The 26,020-nt window shown below is 42.5% G+C and overlaps 1 protein-coding gene across 2 annotated transcripts in view; it reads left to right on the forward strand.

Annotated features, from left to right (window-relative positions):
• The first annotated feature begins 386 nt into the window (after positions 1 to 386).
• The window catches only part of CDC40 (cell division cycle 40), a 151,599-nt gene continuing 125,965 nt past the window's right edge, over positions 387 to 26,020 (forward strand). Inside the window, exon 1 of one of the 2 annotated variants that reach the window (XM_073627066.1) lies at positions 387 to 587. In XM_073627066.1, the coding sequence (XP_073483167.1) occupies positions 441 to 587 (147 nt within the window). In that variant the 5' untranslated portion in view covers positions 387 to 440. Of the gene's footprint in view, positions 588 to 678; positions 702 to 26,020 lie in introns of those variants that run through there. The other variant, XM_073627067.1, reaches the window with a different exon arrangement.

Genomic DNA, 26,020 nt, shown 5'->3' on the forward strand with positions numbered 1-26,020 from the left:
GGGCTGAAGTGGTTACACAGAGCTCTATATCTCCTGCTGGTGTAATAAGCACACATGCCTGCCTCAAATATGCATGGCGCCCAATACAGATTTACACAGGGATGCTTTCTATGGTAACAAAAAAAAAAAGCTCCCTCCATCTGACTATAGTGTCACTATTGAGTCTTCCTCCATTTGCTCTGTCTCCTTTTTGTTCTGCTTCATGTTCTCGTGAACATCTTGTAATCTGTTGAAAATGAGAGCTCCTGGAATGGAATCAGCGTATGAATACTAACGCCTCTCTTCCTCATAGCTGGGTCGGTATCACGTGACTACATGCCAGGCACGCCAGGATCTTTCCGCTCGTTCTACAAACTTTATTGACAACACACACGTTGTTTACGGCGCCTTCTCCCAGCGCGCATTGCGGCGCTGTAGTCTGACGTACTTCCTGGTCCATCATGGCTGCCACCTTAGTTTCTTACAGCAGCGGCTCTGACTCTGAAAACGAAGCGGAGGATAAAGGGGTTGGCTCCCACCTGAAGCCATTACCAGCGGGGGCGGGGACGCTGATGGTGGTAAACTCGGCGCCTGAGGTGGCAGTGAAGGTGAGTACAGTGTGAGGTTTTATGAAGAGCTCCATTCCATACACCACCTCTACATTGGATTCCTTGGACTGATGTGTACACAGGGCTTGGCTCGCAGCATCTGCAGACAGCATGGTTGGTGTATGTTATCACTTCCTATATATAGATAAGATCTATTGCCCAGCAATGAAGCCCCCTGAGCACTGTAGGGCACCTGCTGTGCAGAAACTAAAAACCCCATCATGCCTCTGGGAGACATACCTGTGGCTGGCAGTCTTGCAGTGCCTTGTGGTTCCACAACAGCTGGAGCGCCAAGGTTGCCTAATCCTGGTGTAGCACATTGCTGGGTAGTGGATGTTGCCACAGCATAGGTATTGATGAGATACACCAAAAAAAAAAGTCACTTCCAGCACTAAGAGGTCTTCTTTGGAAAAGAGCAACAAGGGCATCAGTATTCCAAGACTAGGTGGATTCTGCCCTCCTCAGATGGGGTAATCCGATGGAAACTATGAAAACAAAGCAAAATGGAAGGCGTGCACACCTAGTGCATTACCAATGGCATTTATTGAATAATAATATCAGTAAAAAATGGGTACTCGTAAAGTGCAGCTCCTCAGTGAGCAATAAAACCACACAGTGTAGAATAGTGCAGACATGTGCTATAACACATCAAGGCTAAACCACGGCTAAACTAAGCTCTGAGGAATGGGGTGTGCCCCTGAAACACGTCAGATTTGGCCACTTGATGTGTTACAGCACGTGTCCACACTATTCTACACTGTGGTTTTATGGCTCATTGAGAGTTGCACTTTGTGAGTACCCATTTTTCACTGGTTTTACTATTCAATACATGTCATTGGTAATGCACTAAGTGTGCCCTTCCATTTTGCTTTGTTTTTGTAGTTTCCATCGGATTACCCCAGCTGAGGAGGGCAGCATCCACCTAGTCTTGGAATACTGATGCCCTTGTTGCTCTTTACCATAGAAGACCTCTCAGCGCTGGAAGTGACTGTCTTTTTTTTTTTTTTTTTTTTTTTTTTTTTTTGTGAATCTCATCACTGCCTATGCTGAGGCAACATTCCATTTTGCTTTGTTTTTGTAGTGATGAGATACAGCCAAGTCAATGACATTGGTATACGTTGGAAAAGCGTATTGGATTTTGAACATCATTGACTAATATGCCACTTTTGGGTGTTTGTACAGAATCTGCTTTCTGCCACGTTTATAAAAGATACGTGAGCTAACTGGCATATTGAAAAAATGACAAATTGGTCTTAGTGGAACCACTGTTTATCAACATTGACTTTTATCTTCCTGCCGCTAGCATTGATAAATAGGAAAGTATATCATATTTTGTTGCGTTTAAAGTTTTTATTTTTTTAAATTTTTTTTTAATGTTTTTTTTAACCTCTTCTAGTCCACACTATAGCCAAAAGACGGCTACTGTGCGGGCTTAAAATGCCAGGAGGGCATCCGTGGACGTCCTCTCATGCACCCCTTGTGATAGCTAGTCCTTGGGAAAGCTTGATCACAGTGGCCCTTTACCACGTGATCAACTGTCAGCCAATGACGGTTGATCACGGAAGTAAACAGAAGCCGGTTATTGTTTTTTTTTCTCTCATTACACTGATAGCCATTAACAGGCTTCTGTTACAGGCACATCGGTCCCCTCAGTGTTTTTTTTTTTTTTTTTTTTTTTTTTTTCTGTCTTTTGTTGTTTAGCAAAAAATAAAAACCCCAGTGGTTTTTGATTACCACCAAAAAAAAAAATGAAAAAAATGATAACGTTTCATATGTGTACAGTGTTGCATGACTGAGCAATTTACATTCAAAGTGTGACCGTACTGAAAATTGACCTGGGCAGGAAGAGGATAAAAGTGCCCAGTAGGCATGTGGTTAACATTTCTTTAGATACCTCATGGTTTCCAGGCCTAGGCAAATGATGTCATACAGGCCAGGAGTCTTCAGGACAGGGGGAGGGCTTTCCTCAGCTAAGCACGCCCTTCTGCCTGCATGGCTGAGCTAAGGGCAGATGGATTCCAAATAAATGCTACATGAATCATCTGCCCTTACTCAAGTTGGCCGTGGCCCAAAATTACCAGGGGTTGTTTTTCACAGCAAAATAAAGACAAAATTGAGACATGGATGGCAGAGTTTGCTTTGAATAATAAAAATACATTAAATAGTGCTTCTGCTTTGTGTTCCTAAGATGCAGTGTAGCTCCACATTAAAGTGTAACTAAAGGCTAAGGATGAGCTCCGGCATGTTTGCACAGCCTACGTGCAGAGCCTGCCAGGAAGTCGGCGCTGTGCTAATCACAGGCAGTGAGAAGTTTCCCGATCTTTGCAGCTGCGCATCGGGGCAATGTCTCACTGCCTGTGATTAGTGCAGTGCCGACATCCTGGTGGGCTCTGCATGTGGGCTGTGCGAACTAGGGCTGCAACTAACGATTATTTTCATAATCGATTAGTTGGCCGATTTATTATTTCGATTAATCGATTAATCGGTTAATAACCTTTAAAAAAAAGTCTGGTGTATAATTTAGTGAATATGTAAAGTTTAAAAAAAGGCAAATTTATTCGTAAATATCTCTATGCAGTAGTAAATGTAAATAACCAACTATATGGTTAGGGAGCAAAATCTCTAATCCACTCTGAGAATAACAGACAGAAGAGATATACTGTATATACTATTAGAGGAGAGATAGTATATACAGTATATATCCTCTAACAGTATATTAAAGGGTGAATCTGGTAAATATCAGACTCAGAGATCACATTTTTTTTTTATTTTCATAAAACAAACAATATCTTCCTTCAAGAAAAATGTCATTTTAAGAACGTTCGTTCAATTTTCTAATCATTATTGCGGTCAAATCTACATTCATTTTCAACCACAGTGATGGGAAAATTTGGAAATAACAGAAAACTTCTTGGTCAAAGGAATTTTCAGACAGTTTATGTGGTTTTCGTTCAGAAGTTACATTCATTTTAAAAACAGACTTAAAAACAAGTGAAAATTTCATTAAATGAAAAATTCTTTCATTCAGCGAATGTACAAAGATTTTTCGTATGAATATTCTCGTCTGAAAATTGATCCATGTGGCCAGCATAAGGCTCAGTACACACCTATCCAAATTTGCAGCGGCTGAAAAAAGCATAGTTACAGTAGCGATTATTTGCTCTTTTTATATTAGAAATTTTAGGGTTTTTTTTAACCCTGTTATGTTACTGGCTGATTAATCGATTATGAAAATAGTGACCGATTAATTTAATAATCGATTAGTTGTCGATTAATCGATTAGTTGTTTCAGCCCTGGTGCGAACACGCCGGAGCTCATCCTTACTAAAGGCGTTTTTAAAAAAAAAAAAAAATGTTTTTTGCTATATTGGCGAGGGATTAGAACACCTGTCAGATGTTAATGTGGTTTTTGCCCCTGTTAAGAGGAAAAAAAAAAAAGCCCAGCACAATTTTAATTGGTAAAGTATTTCGGCAGTATAAGGCCCTTTTCACACTGGGGCGGGAGGTGCGTCGGCGGTAAAGCGCCGCTATTATTAGCAACGCTTTGCCGGCGGTGTAGCCGCACTGCCCCATTGCTTGCAATGGGCAAGAGAGGTGGAGGAACGATAAACACACCGCTCCAAAAATGCAGCTAGCAGGACTTTTTTCCCTTAACATTTTTCAGGACAGCACCTTGAGAGCGTGGCTCCACCCACTTGACAGGAAACACACCTCCACCAAACTTTAAAAGGAGGCTCCTTTCCACTTATCAGTTTATGTGTTTCCTCCGGCAGGAGCACATGTGGGAGTTTGGAGCTCTTAAGGTTCTGTCCTGAGAGAACAGGCTTCCTACTCCACTATTTTTACCTACCTCAGGAGAGCCAATTCCTCCCATTTTCCACAAGCTTATGGGTGCCGGGTGGATGGGCTCCTTCTCCCTCGTCAGTGCTCGGGGAGAGCCAGAACTGCTCCAAGTATCGCTGCTCCCAGGCGGGGGCGTCGGGCATGACAGGCGTTTTGTTTTTTTTTGCCAGCACATGTTTTTTCCCTGACGCCGCCGCCATCTTGGGAAGGGCAGTCAGAGGACTGCATCCGCCGGAAGTGGGGCGGCATCCAAGGAGCAGGCGCCAGGCTTCATTTCCGCTGGAAGCGCAGGGGGAGGAGGGAGGAATAGGTCTGGTGCCTATTTATTTCCGGTTCCGGTCCGGCGCACAGGCGCTATTGGAGTCCAGAACCGGCATTTTCGCCACAATCATCAAGCTGCTGCCTCAGCATGGATTCAGGAACCGCAGCTAGTGGAACCGGCACAGGCACCAGCAACCCCCAGGTAAGGAGCAGACTGTAGTTTCTGCTCAGCTTTACTGTGGGGTCTCTCTCTAGCCCTCTTCTCTCTAAATGTTAGTGAAGTTTGAGGGTATTTTTTCCCCCTGGTGGCGGAGGGGCCTGTCAGGGCACATGAGTCTGGTAGCTTTTCTCACTGTGCACCTGTGGTGAGCATCTTGAGTAATCAAGCTGACTCTAAAAGATGGTTTGTCTTTTTCTTTCTCTTTTTCCCTTATCATGGCAGGCCAAGAGCTCTGACCCTGGGATTAGAAAGAAATGTCCTTCATGCAAAATTATGTTAAATGAAGGCTGGAAAAAGGCTTTATGTCAAACGTATTGACTCCTTGGTGAGGGAAGAAACCACTTCTGCATGCAGTGATCTAATCGCATCTGCTAAAAAGGAATTGGATGCTACCATTCAATCCTTCAGATCCTCACTCACCTATCCATCTGCAAGTCAGCCCACTACCTCCCAGTCCTCTCAAGGCTCACTGTTAGTCCTAACAGTGGAGGCAGAAATGGGTCCTCTGAACCAGGAAGGGCTTTCCCCATTTCATTCTAATGAATCGAGTGAGGATGGTGATGAGCTGGAAAATACATCTTCCAAATATAAATTATCTTTGGATCAGGTGGACGGCCTTTTAAGGGCTATTTATGCTACTCTACGCCTAGAGGAAGAGCATAAGGAAATGTCTTTACACGACAAGATGTATGCAGGGCTTAGCGAGTCTAAGTCCCGTACCTTTCCAGTCCACGCAGTGATCTCTGAAACAATCAGAAAAGAATGGGCTGACCCTGATAGGACACCATTTTTCTCTAGGGCTCATAAGAGAAGGTTCCCTTTTGATGAAGACCCAGCGGCTCTTTGGAATAAGGTTCCAAAACTTGATGCAGCCTTTTCTCAGGTGTCAAGATCTACTGATCTGGCATTTGAGGACATGGGGATCTTAAAAGACCCCATGGATAAAAAAAATGAATCAACAGCTCAAGCTGACTTGGCAATCCATTATGGGCAACCTTAAGCCAGCAATGGCAACTACTTGCATCTCCAGGAACTTGGAGTATTGGGTAAATCAGTTTAGAGCTCATATAATAGCAGATTCCCCTAAGCAAGAAATCCTTGACTCCTTTTCTACCCTCTCAGCAGCCGTAGCCTATCAGGATGACAGCTAAGGCTGCAGCTCTTGCTAATTCTGTTGGACGGGCTTTATGGCTAAAGACTTGGCAGGGGGACGCAGCATCTAAAAATAAATTATGCAGAGTCCCTTTTCTAGGAGACTTATTGTTTGGCCCTGATTTGGACTCAGTTCTGGACAGGACTGCAGATAAAAAGAAATCTTTTCCTGTCAAAAAGAAGAAACAACCAGTCAAATGGTTTTTTCGTCCTCAAAGGGCTCAGGAACAAAACAAGCCTCAAGAGAAAAAGAAAAATTGGTCAGGGCAGAGTGGAAAAGGCAGAGGAAATGTCCTTTTCCATCCTCCTGCATCAACCAGCAAGACGCAATGACAGCCGGTTACAGGTGGGGGGAAGCCTGCAAGGCTTTCTCCCCTATTGGGCAAGCATAACGGAAAACCAGTACATTCTGAATATGCTAGCCCAGGGTTACAATATAGAATTTTCAGATCTCCCCCTAGAAAGGTACTTGGTGACAAATCTTCCAAGAGATATAACAAAATCCCTAGCAATGAAGAGCCTATTAAAGGATCTGATAGATCGGGGGTTATGACTTACGTCCCACAGGGGGAGCTTTATCAGGGATTTTATTCCCGTATATTCCTGATAAAGAAACCATCCGGAAGTGTTCGTTTAATCCTAAACCTGAAACCACTGAACAGATCAGTCCAATACAAAAGGTTTCGTATGGACTCCATCTTCACGGTCAAGAATCTATTGACAAAGGAATGCTTTATGGCATCAATAGACCTTCGAGATGCCTATCTGCATATCCCCATAGCCCCGCAGTCCCAAAGATTCCTAAGATTGGCGATAAATTTGGGGAAAGAGGTTCTGCACTTGCAATTCAGGGCCCTCCCCTTTGCCCTGTCTTCTGCCGCACAAATTTTTACAAAAATAATGGCAGAAGCACTTGCACCTCTTCGCATGCAGGGGATTGCGGTAATTCCATACTTGGACGACCTACTCCTTTTTGCCCCTTCCAGGGAAAGATTGCTGGACGACCTCGGAAAAACCTGAGGTCATCTGGGAACCCCGGGTTGCATCATAAATATGCAGAAGTCAAATTTCAATCCAGCCCAGAGAATACTATTCCTGGGGTATCAGATCTGTTCAAGGGAACAGAAGATTTTTCTCCCAGAGGAGAAAAAGGTGAAGGTCCAGAGGGTGGTAGCGTCCTTACAGGCAAGCCAGGAATTATCAGTCCGACAAGTGATGTCATCCCTAGGAACCCTAACCGCAACCATACCAGCCATTCAATGGGCAAGGTTACATTTCAGGCCTCTCCAGACTTTTCTCCTGAGAGTATAGAATCACAGGACAGAATCTCTGGAAGCAAAGGTGAAAATACCCACCAAGTTCAAAAGATCACTTTGGTGGTGGAGAAGACAGGAGAATCTGTCAAAGGGCCTGCTCTGGTCATTTCCAATAGAAAAGGTGGTAACGACAGATGCCAGTGTATGGGGTTGGGGAGCTCACTTAGAACAAGACTTCACGCAAGGAAGGTGGTCTCGGACAGAAGCAAAGAGGTCCTCAAATTGGAGGGAACTAAAGGCAGTCGCCTTAGCATTAGATGCCTTCTCTCCTATCTTTCAAGGTTCCCATGTCCGGGTCCTCTCAGACAACGCCACTACCATAGCCTACCTAAACAAACAGGGGGGCACAAGAAGCAAAACACTTCAGTTGCTAGCTTCAAAGATTCTGATTTGGGCAGAAAAGCATGTTCGGTCCTTATCAGCAGTCCACCTCAAAGGCACCTTAAATGTAGTGGCAGATTATCTAAACAGAAGGCGGATTCAGGAGTCAGAATGGAGCTTGAATCCGGAAATCTTTGCAATGATTACCAGGGCCTGGGGTCAACCACAAATAGACCTATTTGCGTCAGAAGAAAATGCACAACTCCCAGTATTTTTCTTGATTCACAGAAACGACAGGGCCCAGGGGACGGATGCGTTAATTCAGCCCTGGAACTTCCATCTAGGTTACGCATTTCCTCCTTTCCAACTTATCCCGTTGGTGTTAAGGAAGATACAGAGGGAGAAGGTGGCAGTAATCCTAATTACTCCATTTTGGCCAAAAAGGGCATGGTTTTCCACCATTCTACAGATGGCAGTCAAACCATTTTGGCGGCTGCCTCTCCGGCAAGACCTGCTCCTACAGGGTCCAATACGGCATCCGGGAGTGGCCAGTCTAAGCCTCACGGCCTGGTTTCTGAGGAGCAGTTGTTAAGAAACAAGGGTCTGTCACAACCCTTGGTAACTACCTTACTTTCCAGTAGGAAAATAGTGACCAGAAAAATCTATGCTAAATATTGGAAAGTCTTCAACTCTTTCTGTTTTTCGACTAAAAGAAAAGTAAGAAATTTAGTGTCAATTTTGTAATTCCTTCAAGAGGGGGCAGACAAAGGCTTGTCAGTCAGCACCCTTAAGGTACAAGTAGCTGCTTTGGGAGTATTTCTAGAAAGACCAATCTCTTCTGAGCCCTTGGTTATAAGATTTTTCAAGGCCTTACCAGATCCAGACCAGCTCCGGCTAAGCACTTTCCCAATTGGGATCTATCAGTGGTCCTGCAAGCCCTCACAAAAGAACTTTGAACCACTACAAGAGATCTCTCTAAGGAATCTTACTCTGAAAACCTTGTTCTTATTTGCAATAACGTCAGCAAGGAGAATTGGTGAGCTGCACGCCCTATCTGTTAAGAGACCCTTTTTAACTATCTACACAGATAGGATTATACTTAAAACTGATCTGGGTTTTTTGCCAAAGGTGGCATCAGCCCACAATAGGTCGCAGGAGATCATCCTGCCAACCTTTTGCTCTAACCCCTCAGGGGAAAAAGAAGGCAAATTCCACAATTTGGATGTAAGAAGGACTTTATTACAGTATCTGGAGGTAACAAGTAACTTTCGGTCCTCGGACTCTCTGTTTATACTTTTTTCTGGTAAGAAGGGCCAACAAGCTTCTAAGGGGTCTATAGCTAGATGGCTTAAATCGGCTATTCTAGCAGCCTACTCTCAATCGGGGCTATCTCCCCCGCTGGGAATTAAAGCACATTCTACCAGGGCTCAAGCCACTCCATGGGCAGAAATAGCTGGTGCCACCCCAGATCAGATTTGTAGGGTGGCTACGTGGTCAAGTTACCTTACGTTTGTCTGTCATTACAGGCTGGATCTTCTGTCAGCAAGTGAACAAACTTTTGGCAGAAAGGTCTTGCAGGCCGTGGTCTCTATTAGTCTCTATTATCCTCTCAAGGTGCTGTCCTGGAAAGACGTTAAGGGAAAAATCAAGTTAGACTTACCGGTAACTTGTTTTCCAGGAGTCTTTCAGGACAGCAGCAACCCGCCCTTATTGTATTAAATTACTATGCTGTGACTAACCATATTTTGATTATGTGTTCCAGCTTGGGCCGGAGGTTCTCTACTACTACTGATAAGTGGGAAGGAGCCTCCTTTTAAAGTTTGGTGGAGGTGTGTTTCCTGTCAAGTGGGTGGAGCCACGCTCTCAAGGTGCTGTCCTGAAAGACTCCTGGAAAACAAGTTACCGGTAAGTCTAACTTGATTTTTTCCCGTCCTGCCAGCGCACCGCTCCAGTGTGAAAGCGCTCGGGCTTTCACACTGGAGAAACAGCAGCGGCTGTTTTGGGACGGTTTGCAGGCGCTATTTTTAGCGCTGTAGCGCCTGCAAACCGCCCCAGTGTGAAAGGGGTCTTTATACAGAGCAGGAAATGTTCACTTCAGCGCTGCTTATATTTTTCCAGAGTAGCAGCTAAAGCGTTTGTTACCCCAACACTTCCTATTTCTGACATGTACTTGCTGTACCGTGTACTTGTATGAGAAAGTATCCTGTTCTCTTTGTATTGCTTCCTTTTTCAGTGTTCCTGCTAGTCTCTTTGCTTTCCTATTAAAAACTGACCACAGTAAGCAGGACAGCACACCGTGTTCAGTTCTCTAGCTATGCTGGGAGCTCAGCCTGCTCTCCAATAATCAGACTTGTCCTGACACGCCCCCTCTGCACAGCCATTTGCTGCTGCTTCTCCTCCTCCCAGCTCTTATGCAGCTGAGAACAGAGTCTGATCACTTGCAACAAAAGGGAAAATTTTTTTTTTTTTTATATCTATACAAAAATGTTTTGCCATTCATTTATTTTTTTTAAACTGAATGGGTTGTTTTACAAGGTGATTGTTTACAATCACTTTAAGCGACAAAATAATGTACTTAAAGCAGAGTTTCACCCAAAAATGGAACTTCCGCTTTAAGTACTGGTGACCCCCTGACATGCCACATTTGGCATGTAATTTTGTGGGAGAAGGAGCAGGTACCCTGTTTTTACAGGTTCCCACCTCCTCCCCTGGGTCAGCGGCGCCGGAAGAAAGTTCACCCCCCCCCCCTGCAATCTTCTGGGGTACATCACAGGTCCCAGAAGATTGCCCGGCCATTTACAGCGCGGCTCGCACATGCACAGTATTTGCTCCTGGCTGTGAAGCCACAGCCGGGTTGCCACAGTTAGAATGCCGGCGCCTCGGAGAGGAGGGGGAGAGGAGCGAGGCTTCATACGCCCGCATCGCTGGACCCTGGGACAGGTGAGTGTCTGATTATTAAAAGTCAGCAGCTATGCTTTTTGTAGCTGCTGACTTTTAAATGGGTGGAACTCCGCTTTAAAACCACCACCAGTGTGAGATACGCAGGCATAAGGGGAACATGGGTCATTACACAAAGCATAGACAATGTAAAATGTCAGCAGAATGAATGACCATTATCAGTGTATGTCGAATTCTAAGGTATTTTATACAATATGTAATAAGAAATATACTCTTTAGTATGTAGACAGTAGTGTATAGCACACTAAAAGCCATAGCAAAGAAGATGAGAACTAAAAAGGAAAGAGGGGCAGGAAGGGGGTGGTTAATTCACCTTTTAATTTTTTTCTGTTTGAATATTTATTGAAAGTTTTAAATGATACAAAAATAGCAAGCAAGTCATAGATATATTCATATAACATGGTGTATTTGGTCGCAGAAGGCTACAAGCACAACAGTTGGCTGCTGAGTGAAACGTTATGGTCTTTTCAGGGGCCCAGTATCCAGGATACTGTTAACTTTTCACCAATACTTGATTTCTTCAATAAAAGCAAGTACGTAGCTTTGTTTCACTTATAAATCATCTTTTTTTTGTTTGCCAAGTGCAGTGATGCCTCAACTGCTGAATGGAGGGAGCAGACTGGTGCTAACATCACATAGTTTCGCATTCCCTGCCAACATGTGTCGCTAAGTGGGACTTAATAGGAGTCCTCCTGGGTGTCAGTGAGCTTTTGTAGTCATTGATGGGTGAGACAGACCAGGAGTTTGTGCAGCCAGAATCCTTCCACTGAGGGGTATTTACACAACTGGTGTCTGGGGACAAGGAGAGGACTTAGCGGTCACTGGTCCTATGAAACAAAAAAGGAGCGAATGAGCCCTGGAAAGGTGAATATTAGGAGGGAATTATTCAGTGGCTGCTACAGCAATTGATTAAAGGGCTAGAGAATACTGCAAGGTAAGAGATCCCATTTTTAAAAGTGTTTTTACAATTCTGCTCGGAGTTCAAGACACATAATGATTGGTCAGGGATGATTGTTTTTTTGTTTTTTCAGTTTAGAGGAATTGGTGATTTTAGCTGTACTAAATACGTGTGGTGCCAGTCTTTGCTTGTATTGGCTAGCTAATTGGAAAATTTGTGCAATGGAGAAAGTAGTGCCATTAATCTCGGTGAGAAGCTGCTCTTAGAATTTATTGAACATAATTTGCTACTTTTCAGAATTTTAGGGCAGTACCACCATAAATGGGCAAGAGAGCCTGAGATGTTGTAGCCTCTCCGGCACAGGGGTGAGGCTGTAGGATATATAGCTTTTTTTTTTTTTTTTTTTTTTTTTTGTGATGTCCCAGTGCCATTGGGAAATTTGTTCAATACAGTAATTACTGGCCCACCGCCTAACAGGGTATATACATCATTATTTAAATGTTAAATACCAGGGTTATGGCTGCAGCTAGATGCCATAACCCCGGTATCCTCTCTTCCCTCAGGTGGCTGGTTTTCCGATAAATGATGCCTGCGGCAGATTCGCAACGGGACCACTTTTAGATGCGGCGGGAGAGGTGCTCCCCCCCTCCCGCTGTTTCCCGGGCTAACGTAGCCGATTGCTGAGCCGGGAAACCATCTGTCGTTGGCAATGTTTTCTCATGGAGATGAGTGATGGCAAGATGGCCTCTGCTCATCTCTATGCCCTTGGAGGACCGAGTCAACGTCATTTCCGGTTCTTGGACCATGTAAACATGATGTGTGGTGTGTTTTTTTTTTTTTTTTTTTTTTTTTTTTTCTTTTGCTTTTAAGGGTAGAGGAGAGATTTGGGGTCCATAAAGAGGACCTGACATGCTACATTGCTATCGCAATGGGACTTTAAATTAGGTTATTGATTCGTGGGGGTGAAGTAATTTGAAAGTATATTTAATTGGCATATTGGGTGTAGCAATACATACCAATGATGCACATAGTGTTAGAGTGTGTGTGTGTGTAGATAGATACTGTAGATATATATATTTTGTGTACACACACACACACACAAATACATATTTGAGAATTTATAAAAGGGTGAAATTGCAGGCGATGTTTACACTCCTTGTGATGGCAATAAGTGATCAAAATCAAAAAGAGTCAGTGTAAAAATTAAATGTAATAAAATATAAAAAAAATTCATTTTAAAGCGCCCTTGTCCCCATATGCTCACATGCAGTTCCAAATGCATACGTAGGTCACGCCCCACATATGTAAATGGTGTTTGCACCACACATGTTGGGTATCGTCGTGAATGTCTGAGCAAGAGCAAAAATTCTAACGCTAGACCTCCTCTGTAACTTTAAACTGGCAACCTGTAGACATTTTTTTAAGCTTCGCCTATGGAGATTTTGAAGTACCATAGTTTGGCAGCATTTCACGATGCAATTATTAAAGTGTAAGTAAACCCCCTCATCGTTTTCAGCCATGGAAGCTGCCATCTTTGCCTCTGTTTGTTCTACAAATGCCATGATGCTGCACATGTGATCAGTTATGACACCAGCCATTGGATGGTTCGACAGTTTGGTTGAGAGCACAACCAATGGGAGTGTTTCATTTCCATCACGAGCCGGAAATGAAGCTGTTTTATGGATGGATTACTTCCACTTTAACCACTTCAATACCAGGCACTTAGACACCTTCCCGCCCAGACCAATTTTCACCTTTCAGCGCTGTTGCAATTTGAATGACAATTGCGCGGTCATGCTACACTGTACCCAAACAAATTTTTTATCATTTTGTTCCCACAAATAGAGCTTTCTTTTGGTGGTATTTGATCACCTCTGCGGTTTTTATTTTTTGCGCAACAAATAAAAAAAGACCGAAAATTTTGAAAAAAAACAAGTTTTTCTTTGTTTCTGTTAAAATTTTTTTGTAAATAAGTACGTTTTCTTCTTCAACGACGGGCACTGATATGGCTGCACTGACGGGCACTGACTGGCACTGATACGGCGGCACTGATGGGCACCGATGAGGTGGCACCAATGAGGTGGCACTGATGAGGTGGCACTGACGGGCACTGATGATGGGCACTGATAGGCGGCACTGATAGGCGGCACTGATGGGCACTGATAGGTGGCACTGGTAAGCGGCACTGATGGGCACTCATAGGTGGCACAGATGGGCACTTATAGGCGGCACTGATGGGCACTCATAGGTGGCATTGATGGGCACTCATAGGTGGCATTGATGGTTACTTATGGGTGGCACTGATAGTTGGCACAGATGGGCATGGATGGGCACTGATAGATGGGCACTGATGGGCACGGATGGGCACTGACAGGTGGCATGAATGGACACTGATGGGTGGCACTGACGGCACTGGTTGTTTGCAGTGATGCCCCTAAGGGTGGCATTGTTGGGCATCACTGCAACATAATGGTGCCAATCAGTGCCCATTTGTGGGCACTGATTGGCACTGACTGGGCACACTGGGCACATGTGGATGGCCATTGGGAACATACCTGGCCATCCACATGTTGCCCCTTCCCTGGTGGTCCTAGTGGCGATCCCTGGTGGTCCAGTGTGGTGATCTGAGGGGGGGCTGCGCTGATAAACAATCAGCACAGACCCCCCCTGCCAGGAGAACCGCCGATCGGCTCTCCTCTAATCGCGTCTGTCAGACGCGAGTGAGGAAGAGCCGATCAACGGCTCTTCCTATTGACAGCGTGATCAGCCGTGATTGGACACGGCTGATCACGTGGTAAAGAGCCTCCGCCGGAGGCTTTTTACCAAGATCAGTGTAGCGGTGTGTCAGACTGACACACCGCTCCACCGATCGCCGCGATGCGCGCCCCCTGGGGCGCGCTGCGGCATGTTATCCTGCTGGACGTCATATGACGTCCAGTCAGGATAACACAACCACTTCCCGGACGTCAATCCGCTATAGGGCGGGCGGGAAGTGGTTAAGTATGACCCGTTGGGTGTCTATTTACTAAAAAAAACTGGGCTATATATATATATATATTTCTCTCCTGTGGTGTATGTGTGGGTTGTTTTTTTTTTTTTTTTTTTTTTTACAAAATAATTGCGTTTGAAAAACTGCTGTGCAAAAACCATGCAACGACTGCCATTTCATTCTCTAGGCTCTCTACTAAAAAAAAAAAAAAAAAAAAATGTTTGGGGTTGTAGGAGAGCCAATAATATAATGATAGGTTATCTTGAGTATATAAAAGTCTTTGTAGGCCCTGTTCTCTATTTGGAACTGCAGACAGAATCCCAGAGATTCTGAATTGCAATAAGCAGTTGGGCGCCATTATTCTTAATGACACTCCAAACGCAATGCAAATCTGCCGCGATTGTTGCATGACAGAATCGCATTGGCAAAACAGGGTGTTTAAAAATCGCACTATGCTTGTTTCCCCAAAAATTAGCAGGAGCTTCTTTTGGGCAACAAGCACACGTAGGACGGCCCATTGAAGTGAATGGGCTGCCCTATGCGCAACATGAGGAAACGTGTAATGTGTGCTTTCAGAATCTCAGTTGTTAAGAACTCATTAAAAGTTAGATCAGAGGAATATAAAAGCTTGGGTAATGAATGAAATGGTATCTCCATTGGCCCAAGGGAAAGTGCCCATAATTATGTATTCAAATCAGTTACAAATTTAAGATTAGAGTTTACATGTACTATCTGTAAAAACAGGCATATATTGTGGCAACATTTTTAAAATGTTTGGTTTTTTAATCCTCGTGGAGAAAGTAGTGGTGTCCCTATAAAAGTAGCAATGAAGAGTTACACATCCAGTTCAGTTTGGAATGCAGAATTTTCCCGACGGCCAAAGTGGAGTAAGTGATCAGCCTGGAGATAGATGTGATGTTGGGTACCAACTTACAGTTGAATAGCAATTTTGATCTAAGTTTAATAGAAACCCAGCATTTGCTTATGTGGGTATATATTTTTAGTCCATGCTTTTATAGTATAGCACGCAGAGGTTTTTTTTTTTTTCTCATGTTTCGTTAAGATCTCTTGTGAGATCCTGGGTCTTGTATGGGCCCCATATGAATTTACTTGTTATATGTAATTGGAAATATGTAGGCCAGACTCCCATGGGTGGCATTTGGAACAAGAATAGAGCTGTGCATTTTTATATTTCTTTTCCCTGACCAAGAGCAGTTAGAGGTGGGCCCAATTAGTCAAATCTTGTCCTATGCTATTTAAATGGGATGAAATAGTTTAGTTTTAAATAGGTATGATATGTCGGGAAGTTTATTCCTAAGGATTTTAATTTAGTATAAGATGTATAATTTTTGCCAGCAAATGTCTATATTGATATGTATTGTGTGTGTGTATATAGGAAGTGTTTCTGCAAGATGGCAAAAAGGAGTGGGCTAGGGGGGCATCCCTGTTGCTTTCTGCTATCTTGTTGTAGCGGTCAGGATAGGTTTTAGTTCACACAGACCTGAGCTATAGGAGTATACGACCCCTTTCACACTGGGGCGGGAGGGCGTTGACAGTAAAACAAAAATATATAAATAATTGTGTCTGCGCTAAAAACTAAATAAAATATAATATAAATACCTATAATATAAATACCGTATGTGCTGAATAAAGAAAATCAATGTTACAAAATCTATAAGTGTCAATCTAAATCAAATATATATAGTGAGCAATATTAAGTGCAATCCGTATGTGAAGATATATTCAAAGTGCACCATGCAAAAAAAGTAGGAAAATATAAATACACATATGAATATATAATCCAGGTGCTGGTTGTGTTACAATCAAGTGTCCACATCCAAATAAAAGTCAGTTCACAGACAGCAAACTTAAAGTGCAGATATACAGTGTCCATAAAAACTGGTATCCATCATGTTTCTCCTTTAATGGTGTACACAATAAATCATGCTTCAGTGCTCTCCTGTGAACCCCAATCGTGCTTGCGCTCACCTCTAAGCGTGTGACACGGTAATTAAACAGTGTCTAAACACGCATTGGAGCCACTCCTGGGCTCATACAGGGTATGCTGATGAAAAGTTAAAAATATCTTTCTCCTCTTCCGCTTCTTCATCAGAGTTTGGTAAAGCACTACACTCCGATGCGTGTTTAGACACTGTTTAATTACCGTGTCACACTTAGAGGTGAGCGCAAGCAAGATTGGGGTTCACAGGAGAGCACTGAAGCATGCTTTATTGTGTACACCATTAAGGAGAAACACGATGGATACCAGTTTTTATGGACACTGTATATCTGCACTTTAAGTTTGCTGTCTGTGAACTGACTTTTATTTGGATGTGGACACTTAATTGTAACACAACCAGCACCTGGATTTTATATTCATATGTGTATTTATATTTTCCTACTTTTTTTGCATGGTGCACTTTGATTATATCTTCACATACGGATTGCACTTAATATTGCTCACTATATATATTTGATTTATATTGACACTTATAGATTTTGTAACATTGATTTTCTTTATTCAGCACATACGGTATTTATATTATATTTTATTTATTTTTTAGCGCAGACACCATTATTTATATATTTTTGGTATGCACATGAAATGAAACGTGGTTCGTGTTTGCGGCTTATCTCTAATTGGTACTCATTCCAGAGGCATTATTCCATCTGTGGCTCGCAAGATCTTTACATAAGTTGACGGTAAAACGCTGCTTGTTTTAGCGCCACTTTACCATCATTTTAGCGGCACTGTTCGGCCTCAAATGGGGAGCTTTTAACCCCCGCTAGCGGCCGAATAAAAGGTTAAATGCGCCCGTGTAGCTCCGCAAAGCGCCTCGGCAGCGGTGCCCATTCATTTCAATAGGCAGGAGCGGTGTATACAATGATGCAGCTTGCAGGACATTTTTTAATGTCCTGCCAGCACATCGAACCAGTGTGAAAGCACTCGGGTTTTCATACTGGGACTGCAGGGGAGGTTTTTTTTTTTTTTTTTTTTTTTTTACAGGCGCTATTTTTAGCCCAAAAGTGCCTGAAAAACGCCCCAGTGTGAAAGGGGTCCAAGGCTCTGATCCAACCCAACAAACTTTGTAGATCAGTTTTTACTGAGATATATAATGGGTTTTTTTTCGCTCTGGAGGTGGATTTGTGGGATACTTGGGTGTTTGTCATCAGTTAAATAGTGTGTTGTTAAATCCCAATGAATTGCTGTATTATTCAGTTGAATCCTGTCAGTTATGAGATATAAGGAATCGTAGAAATACATAAGGCTAGGTTTCCACTAGTGCGTCCCCAAAGTCGCGCGATTTTGCCGCGATTTTTTACCGCGATTTTACCGCGACTTTTTACCGCGATTTGAAGCAATGCCTGTATCTATAGACCTCAAGTCGCATCAAAGTGGGACCAAAGTAGTGCAGGGACTACTTTGAAGTCGCTGCAACTTGAAGTCGCACAGATATGAACGGTACTCATTGGAAATCATGGGAAACAATTTGTCATGCGACTTTTCAGTCCCAAGTCGCATGAAAAGTCGCACTAGTGGAAACAGAGCCTGAAGGCATCATGTATCTTGTTTGCCTTACCATATTTTCCTTACACGACTAAATCTGATGTTACAAGCAGTCTTCTTCCATCCAGGGCATTAGTGAGCAGTTTCCTGTGTTTGCACCTCCCTTTATTATGTTTTTGGCCAGTCCTGTTGAAAATGTTTAGTTTAAGCCCAGGTTTACACTGAGCTGTGGGAATGAAGCCGTGCGAGTTCAGCTGAACTTGCATGACTTCACTCCCGCATGTCAGTCCTGATTTCGCCAGCGGTTTCACAGACATCTGTGCAGGTTTCTGCACAGACCTCAATGGAAATCACACCAAAATCACAAAAAGTAGTACAGAAACTACTTTTTGAAATCTGTGCGGCACCGCAAATGCAGTGTCGCACTGATTAGGATGGTGCAATTGCCGCGGATTTGACATGTGAGCCAGGGCTTAGATAACAGGATTTGTTTCTTTCTGGCACCATGTATGAGTTTCCTCTTAATTGTAGCCTGGTGGAATTCACAGTAGGACGGGATATTTCGTCTGTCATTTCCTAAAAATAGTTTTAGATTTCTTCAAATGGTGAAATAATAAAATAGGGGTGTCTAACCTGTTTACGACTGTTTAACACATACAGTGCTCTAAAAAATAATTTTCCCCATTCCTGTGGTTTTTTTTTTTTTTTTTTTTTTTTTTTTTTTTTTTCCCATATTTGAAATTGTCACACTTAATTATGATTCAGATCATCAAACACATTTTAATATTACACAAAGATAGCATGAGTAAATACAAAATGCAGTTTTTAAATGATTTCATTTAAGGGAAAAAAGCTGTCCAAACCTGCCTGGCCCTATGTGAAAAAGTGATTGCCCCCTAAACCCCCCGCTGCATAACCCCAGTGCGCTTGTTCTTGGGGTCATGAACTGATGGCCGGACATTTCTTTAGGATTTCTGGTAGGGTGCAGAATTCATGGTTCTGCCGATTTATGGCGATTCGTCCAGGTCCTGAAGCTGCAGAGCAGCCCTAGACCATCACACTACCACCACCATGTCTGACTGTTGGTATCATGTTCTTTTCATGAAATGCTGTATTAGTTTTACAGCAGATGTAACGGGACACACACCTTCCAAAAAGTTAAACTTTTGTCTCCTCAGTCCACAGAATATTTGCCCAAAAGATAATCGAGATGTTTTTTGGTAAATGTGAGATGAGTCTTTGTGTTCTTTTTGGTCAGCAGTGGCTTTCGCCTTGTAACTCTCCTGTGGATGCCATTTTTGCCCAGTCTTTCTTGCTGAATCATGAACACTGACCTTAAGACCCCCTTCACACTGGAGCACAGCTAAAGCAACAGTTTTTTGCGGCACTTTTCGGAGGCTAGCATGGATGGTTTTACCTTTAAAAAAAAAAAAAAAAAAAAAGTCCAGTTTTGCGGTCGCTTTTAAGGCACTTTGGATTCATTGCAATGGTCATTTTGGGAGCGCTATAAATGCATTTATAGCGCTCCCAAGCCCCCCCACAGATGCTGCTTGCAATACTTTTTCTAACGTCCCGCAAGCGCACCGCCCATGTGTGAAAGCACTCATTGCACACAATGAGAGGCAGTTTTTAGAGGCTATTTCTAGCGCTAAAATGCCTGAAAACTGCCTCAATGCGAAAGGGGTCTAACAGAGGCAAGTGAGGCCTGCAGTTGTTTTAGATGTTCTGGGTTCTTTTATGACCTCCTGGATGAGTCGTCATTGTGCTCTTGGAGTCATTTTGGTAGGCCGGCCACTCCTGGGTATGTTTACCACTGTTCCAATTTTTCTCCATTTGTGGATAATGGCTCTCACCGTGGTCCGCTGGAGTCCCAAAGCCTTAGAAATGTTTTTTGTTACCCCTTCCAGACTGATACAGGTCAATTACTTTGTTTCTCATCTGTTCTTGAATTTCATTACATTGCGGCATGATGTGTTGCTTTTTTAGGTCTTTTAGCGTGCTTCGCTTTGTCAGACAGCTTCTATTTAAGTGATTTTTTGATTCAACAGGTCTGGCAGGAATCAGGCCTGAGAGTGGCAAGTGAAATTTAACTGTCCAAAAAATGTGGTTAATCACAGTTCATTTATTATTTAGCAAGGAGGGCAGTTACTTCTTCACATAGGGCCAGGCAGCTTTGGACAGCTTTTTTCCCTTAATAAATTAAATAATCTTTAAAAACTGCATTTTGGATTTACTTGGGTTATCTTTGTGTAATAAAATTTGTCTGATTGGAATCATTTAAAGTCTAAAGTCCCTCTTCTCTTTTTTTTTTTTTTTTTTATTTTTTTTTAACATCAAACATGTCATACTTACCTGCTTTGTGTAATGGTTTTGCAGCCCAGATCCTCCTCTTCTCGGGTCCCTCACTGGCACTCCTGCCCTCAGAAAAAGCAGCTTGCTATGGGGGCACCCGAGCCACTGCTCTGTGTGTCTATTCAGACATGGAGCCGTGGATCAGCCCCACCCCCCCGCTCTCCTCCATTGGCTTACTGACTTTGAAGGCAGTGGGCACCAATGGTCCCCCGCTGCTGTGTCTCAACCAATCAGGAGGGAGAGTCCCCAGACTTTGTGGCTTTCATGCAACATTGCTGGATCGAGAGGGAGCTCGGGTAAGTATTGGTGTGTGTGGGGGGGGGGGGGGGGAGGGTGGGGCTGCTGCACACAGAAGGTTTTTTATCTTCGTGCATAGAATGATAGAATGCACGAAGGTAAAAAAAACATTCTGCCTTTTAGAACCACTTTAAGTGTGACAAATATGCAAAAAAATTCAAAAAATCAGGAAGGGGCAAATACCTTTTCACAGCACTGTATATGTGGCATCCAGGAAGTGGGCTATAATTCTGGCCGCTGCATGTATGCACTCCTTTGTACTGGAAGCGCGTTCGATTGTGCAACTGAACTGACCGACTTGAACTTGAACGGTTTGAACCATTGAGAGTCGGGGGGGAACTGACTGTTTATGACTCCTTTGTAAAGAAGAAACCAATTTAATAAAGGCAAAAAGACTGTTTACAAGGAAAGTTTTGCTTTTACATAGGAATTTCCCCCACAGCTTAGTGAATGAGGGGAAGCTCTGCTGATTCCATCATCTAACGATTAGAAAATAGAACAAACATTCTTAAAATTTATTTATTTATTTATTTTTTGAAGGAAGACATTGTTTTTGTGACAGCAGACACAGGTAGCTTTTATCAAGCCACCTGCCTATGTGAAAGGAGTCTGTCCTATATTACAGTTCTGTCTGAAAATCGGCAAAACAGTCTTTAATTTTTTTTTTATCTCTGAGTCTGTTTACCAGATTCAACCTCTAATAGTATATACAATATATCTCTACTGTCTGTTATTTTCAGCGTGGATTAGAGATTTTGCTCTCTAACCATATAGTTTGTTATTTATATTTACCACTGCATATAGATATTTAAGAATAAATTGCCTTTTTTTAAAAGCTTTACACGGTAAATAAATTATACACCACGCTTTTTTTAAAGTTATTATCTGATTAATCAATTAATATAAGCAATAATTGGCCAAAATAATCATTAGTTGCAGCCCTATTTTTGTGCATAGAATGCATGAAGGTAAAAAAACTAAAGCCTTTAGAACCACTTTAATGTTCAAGATGCGTTGTTGGTATTTACATTTGTTTCACAATGTGAAGGTGAAGGGACATTTATTCTATATTGTTGCCTGCAAGTCTTCTGATGTAAACAAAAAAAAATATATATATATATATATATATATATATATATATATATATATTATTCTATCCACACACACACGACGTACATGGCGCATTAACAGCTACTTTCTAATACAGGGGTCTCCAAACTTTCTACACAAAGGGACAGTTTACTGTTCATCTGATTATAGCAGGGCCGGACTAGGTCCTGTGGGAATAAACAATGCCCTCTTTTTGGTGTCAGTGGAAGGAATAGTGCCCCAAAGGCCGCAGTTTGGAGACTGCTGTTATGAACAGACCCTTATGTATGTTTACGTGTGCATTACTCATAATGCCAAGCTAGACTTAAAATAAATAAATAAAAATACAAGGGGGTTAGACGACGTGTGTGTGTGTGTGTGTGTGTGTGTGTGTGTGTATATATGAAATATACAGTGTATATATATATATATATATATATATATATATATATATATATATATATATATATATATATATATATTTTTTGCCTTTATTTTTTATCCATACTAATGTTTTATGCCGTCAAATTGATATGTATTCATGAGGTCGTGTATGTGTGTGTGTGTGTGTATATATATATATATATATATATATATATATATATATATATATATATATATATATATATATATATATATATATATATAATTTCTACTTTTTCTGTTTTTCTGGAGTTTTTCATGCCTGATAGGTACAAGGTTTTACAAGACATTGATCAACATAAAAGAATAACGAGAGGAGCATTTTAGTTTTATTTTTTATATGGTTTGACCATATGTACAGTGTTTTTCTAGCCAACAAGATGTCAGGTTTGTCACTTGGTTGTGTCTTTTGAATCTAGTTGTTCATAAATAAGGTTAGTTAGATGCATTTATTATTTTTAAATGAATATTGAAAATACAAAATATGTACATGGTACATTCCATACTTGCCTGATGTTTAGCTTTTATTTAGAGATTAATACTACAGTTTTGTGTTGTGTGTTTTTTGTTTTTTTTTTTTTTTTTTCTTTTTTTTTGTATCACCTTCCAGCATAGCTGAAAGTTGAAAACCTCCCTAATGTGGCCAAAGCAGTAATAAGTCCAGTTTTCTATTAACAACAAAATATGGGCTACATAAAGTAGTAGTACCTAAAGTGATATTAAAGGAGTTGTAAGCCCTCTGATTTTTTTTCACCTTAATGCATTCGGTTCTACTTGCCTGCTCTGTGCAATGGTTTTGTACAGAGCAACCCTGATCCTCCTCCTTTTCTGGGGCCCCCCACTGATTGGGAGGGGGAGACCAGAGAAGGGATGCTTGCGGGTCTCTCTTACCTATAGCACCTGCCATGCTGGTCTGGGGTTTGATAATGGGCAGAGATGCATGTGGAGAGGGGCCTGTAGTAACGGGGGTGTGGAAGTGATCCAGCAGCTGCACATCCACTGCATAGCTTCCATCTGACAGCTGGCAGGAGGCTTGTGAGATTTGCACACAGTGTACGTAAAACCTCCATGCTGTCACCAAGATATGACAGCACTGTCAGGACAGCAGTTTTTCTGAATATGGACTGAAACTCTGTGGTTAACATTGCAGAAAGAGTGAAAATTATTAATCCTGCGTGCATATCTTTTTGGAACTTATTGTAGCGGTCACTGTATCTGCCAAGGACTGGACTGTGTCACAAAGCATTAGAATGGATTGAAGTTGTGCTTTCTTTCATTAGAGTCTCTGGCTAAAATCTCTGAATATCAATGGTTTCGTGCCCTTGAAAGGCAATCTGTTTCTTAGATCTGAACTTAAAATCTCGTCTAGGCCTTCAAAGAAGAGAAAAAACTCACTAATTAAGAGAGATGTTTTGCAACCACAGTTACTTTAGGCATTTCCAATTGCAGGCTCCAATCTTCTTGAAAGGAAAGGACAAGATATAAGGAAATGGATCTTCTTTAAATGAAATGGGCGATATCCTTTTTATTACCTCTGAAGCCTCCAAAATGTATTCTCCTAATTAGGGTTGCACCGATACCAATTTTTAAGACCGAGTACAAGTACCGATACTTCTAAACAGACCCCTGATATCTCCCCTTTGAGACAAGGAAAGGAACTGAGGACACAGATTCCCAAGTCCGTTTCTCTGCAGCCTCAGCTGCACTGAAGATGAATCAACAGGAGACAGAGGCTCCTCTACATTCATTCATAAACTAAAGCATCGTAAACACGGGTTACGATGTTTCAGTTATGAATGTAGAGAGTCAGCGATCACTAACTCTGTGCATTTAGAAATGGAAGGAGCCGGTAAATTACTGATTTACCATCTCCTTCCTCTGCTCTCCATTCTGAAAGATTTGGGGCAGGGGGAGGACGTGGGGGCGGAGAGCCAGAGGTGGACGACATGGGGGGGGGGGGGGGGGGGACCGAAGGAGAGCTGTGAAGGACGCAGGAGGACCTGGAGGATTACATAGCTGGGGACCCGGTGGATAAAACACGGAGAGCCAGGGAGAAGCAGGGGGACCCTGAGGAGGACACGGGGGGCACAGAGGAAGACAGCTGGGGATAATTGGTGTGTGGGGGGGGGGGGGGAGTTACAAGCACCGATCTCCCTGACAGCCGCAGGAGGGAGAGGAGTAGAAGCGGCTGTCAGAAAAATTTTATACAGGGAGATCAGGGCTTGTAACCCCCCCCCACCCCACCGCCGCACCGATCACTCCAGAGGCTGCCTAAGTATTGGGTCAAGCATCAGAGCATTTGCAAGAGTACAAGTACTCATGCAAATGCTTGGTATCGGCACTGATACTAGTATCGGTGCAACCCTGCTAATCTATACACTTCCACGACTACTAATGGTACTGTAATCTATTCTTGGTGAAATTATGACGTCGCATCTGGGCCAGCGGAAGTAAACAATGCCGGAGACTCGGCTGGGAAGCCTGAGATCGTTAATTTTTATTTTTTTTTTTTAATTTAACTTTTCAGCCTGGAGCAGAGATGTGGGGTTATTATAGACCCCACATCTTTCCATAAAGAGGGCCTATCACGCACTATTCCTATTACAAGGGATGTTTACTTTCCTTGTAATAAGAATAAAAGTGATCAAAATTTATTTTTTATTTTTTTTAAAGGGAAAGTGAAAAAATTAAAATAAAATAAACAATAAAAAATAAAATAAAAATTAAAGTGCCCTACTCCCCGTGTGCTCGCATGCAGAAGCGAACGCATGCGTAGGCCGCGTGCGCATATGTAAACGACGTTCAAACCAAACGTGAAGTATCACCGTGAATGTTAGAGCGAGAGCAATAATTCTAGCCTAAGACCTCTAACTCTAAACAGGTAACCTGTAATAAATTTTTTAAAGCGTCGCCGATGGCGATTTTACAGTACCGAAGTTTGGCGCCATTCCACGAGTGTGTGCAACTTTAAGGTGACGTGAGGTATCTATTTACTCGGCGTAACATGATCTGTCACATTATACAAAAAAAAATTGGGCTAACTTTACGGTATTGTTTTTTTATTCATTAAAGTGTTTTTTTTTCCCCAAAAAATCGCATTTGAAAAATTACTGCGCAAATACCGTGTGACATAAAAAGTTGCAATGACCACCATTTTATGACCTACAGTCTCTGCTAATATATTATATAATGTTTGGGGGTTCTGAGTAAATTTCTGGCAAAAAAATGCTTTTTAACTGTAGGTATGGAAGTGGTTAAAAATTCTACTGTGTGTGTGTGTGTGTGTGTTTTTTTTTTTTTTTTTATCACATAGGGGACAAAAAGTCTGGCGGAAACTGTCAACGGAGACCAAGAAGTGACGTAATTTGTGTCGCTTGCGGGTCAGGAACAAGATGGGGCAGAGAGCCTCCCTCACCTCTATTCTGCGGTGCCCGCTATGCCGGTCCTGGGCCTAGAGATAGGCAAGCGGAGCTCAGGATACAAGGCGGGGGGACACTTTACTCACTTGTGTGGAAGCAATCAGGCGGCAGGGGAACTGCCCGAATGTAGTCAAAAACGATCTGCCTGGTGCCCGAAACTGCATGCCCTGGGAGTCTGGCGATACAAATTGTGCATCCCTGCAACAGTGAATAGGCTGGCAAAAGCTCAGGCCCCAGGAAGCAATTTGTAGTTGCCATGGCAACTGGGATTTTTTTGAGCCCTGTCCTAGCCCATCCCAGGAGTTGGCAGGAGAGGATGGATATGTTTCTACATGCATTGGGGCCATGGAGAATAAATGTAGCTGCCTTCTAACAGGAATTTGGATC

Source organism: Aquarana catesbeiana, linkage group LG04, assembly GCF_042186555.1.
Source record: "Aquarana catesbeiana isolate 2022-GZ linkage group LG04, ASM4218655v1, whole genome shotgun sequence".
Taxonomy (NCBI): domain Eukaryota; kingdom Metazoa; phylum Chordata; class Amphibia; order Anura; family Ranidae; genus Aquarana; species Aquarana catesbeiana.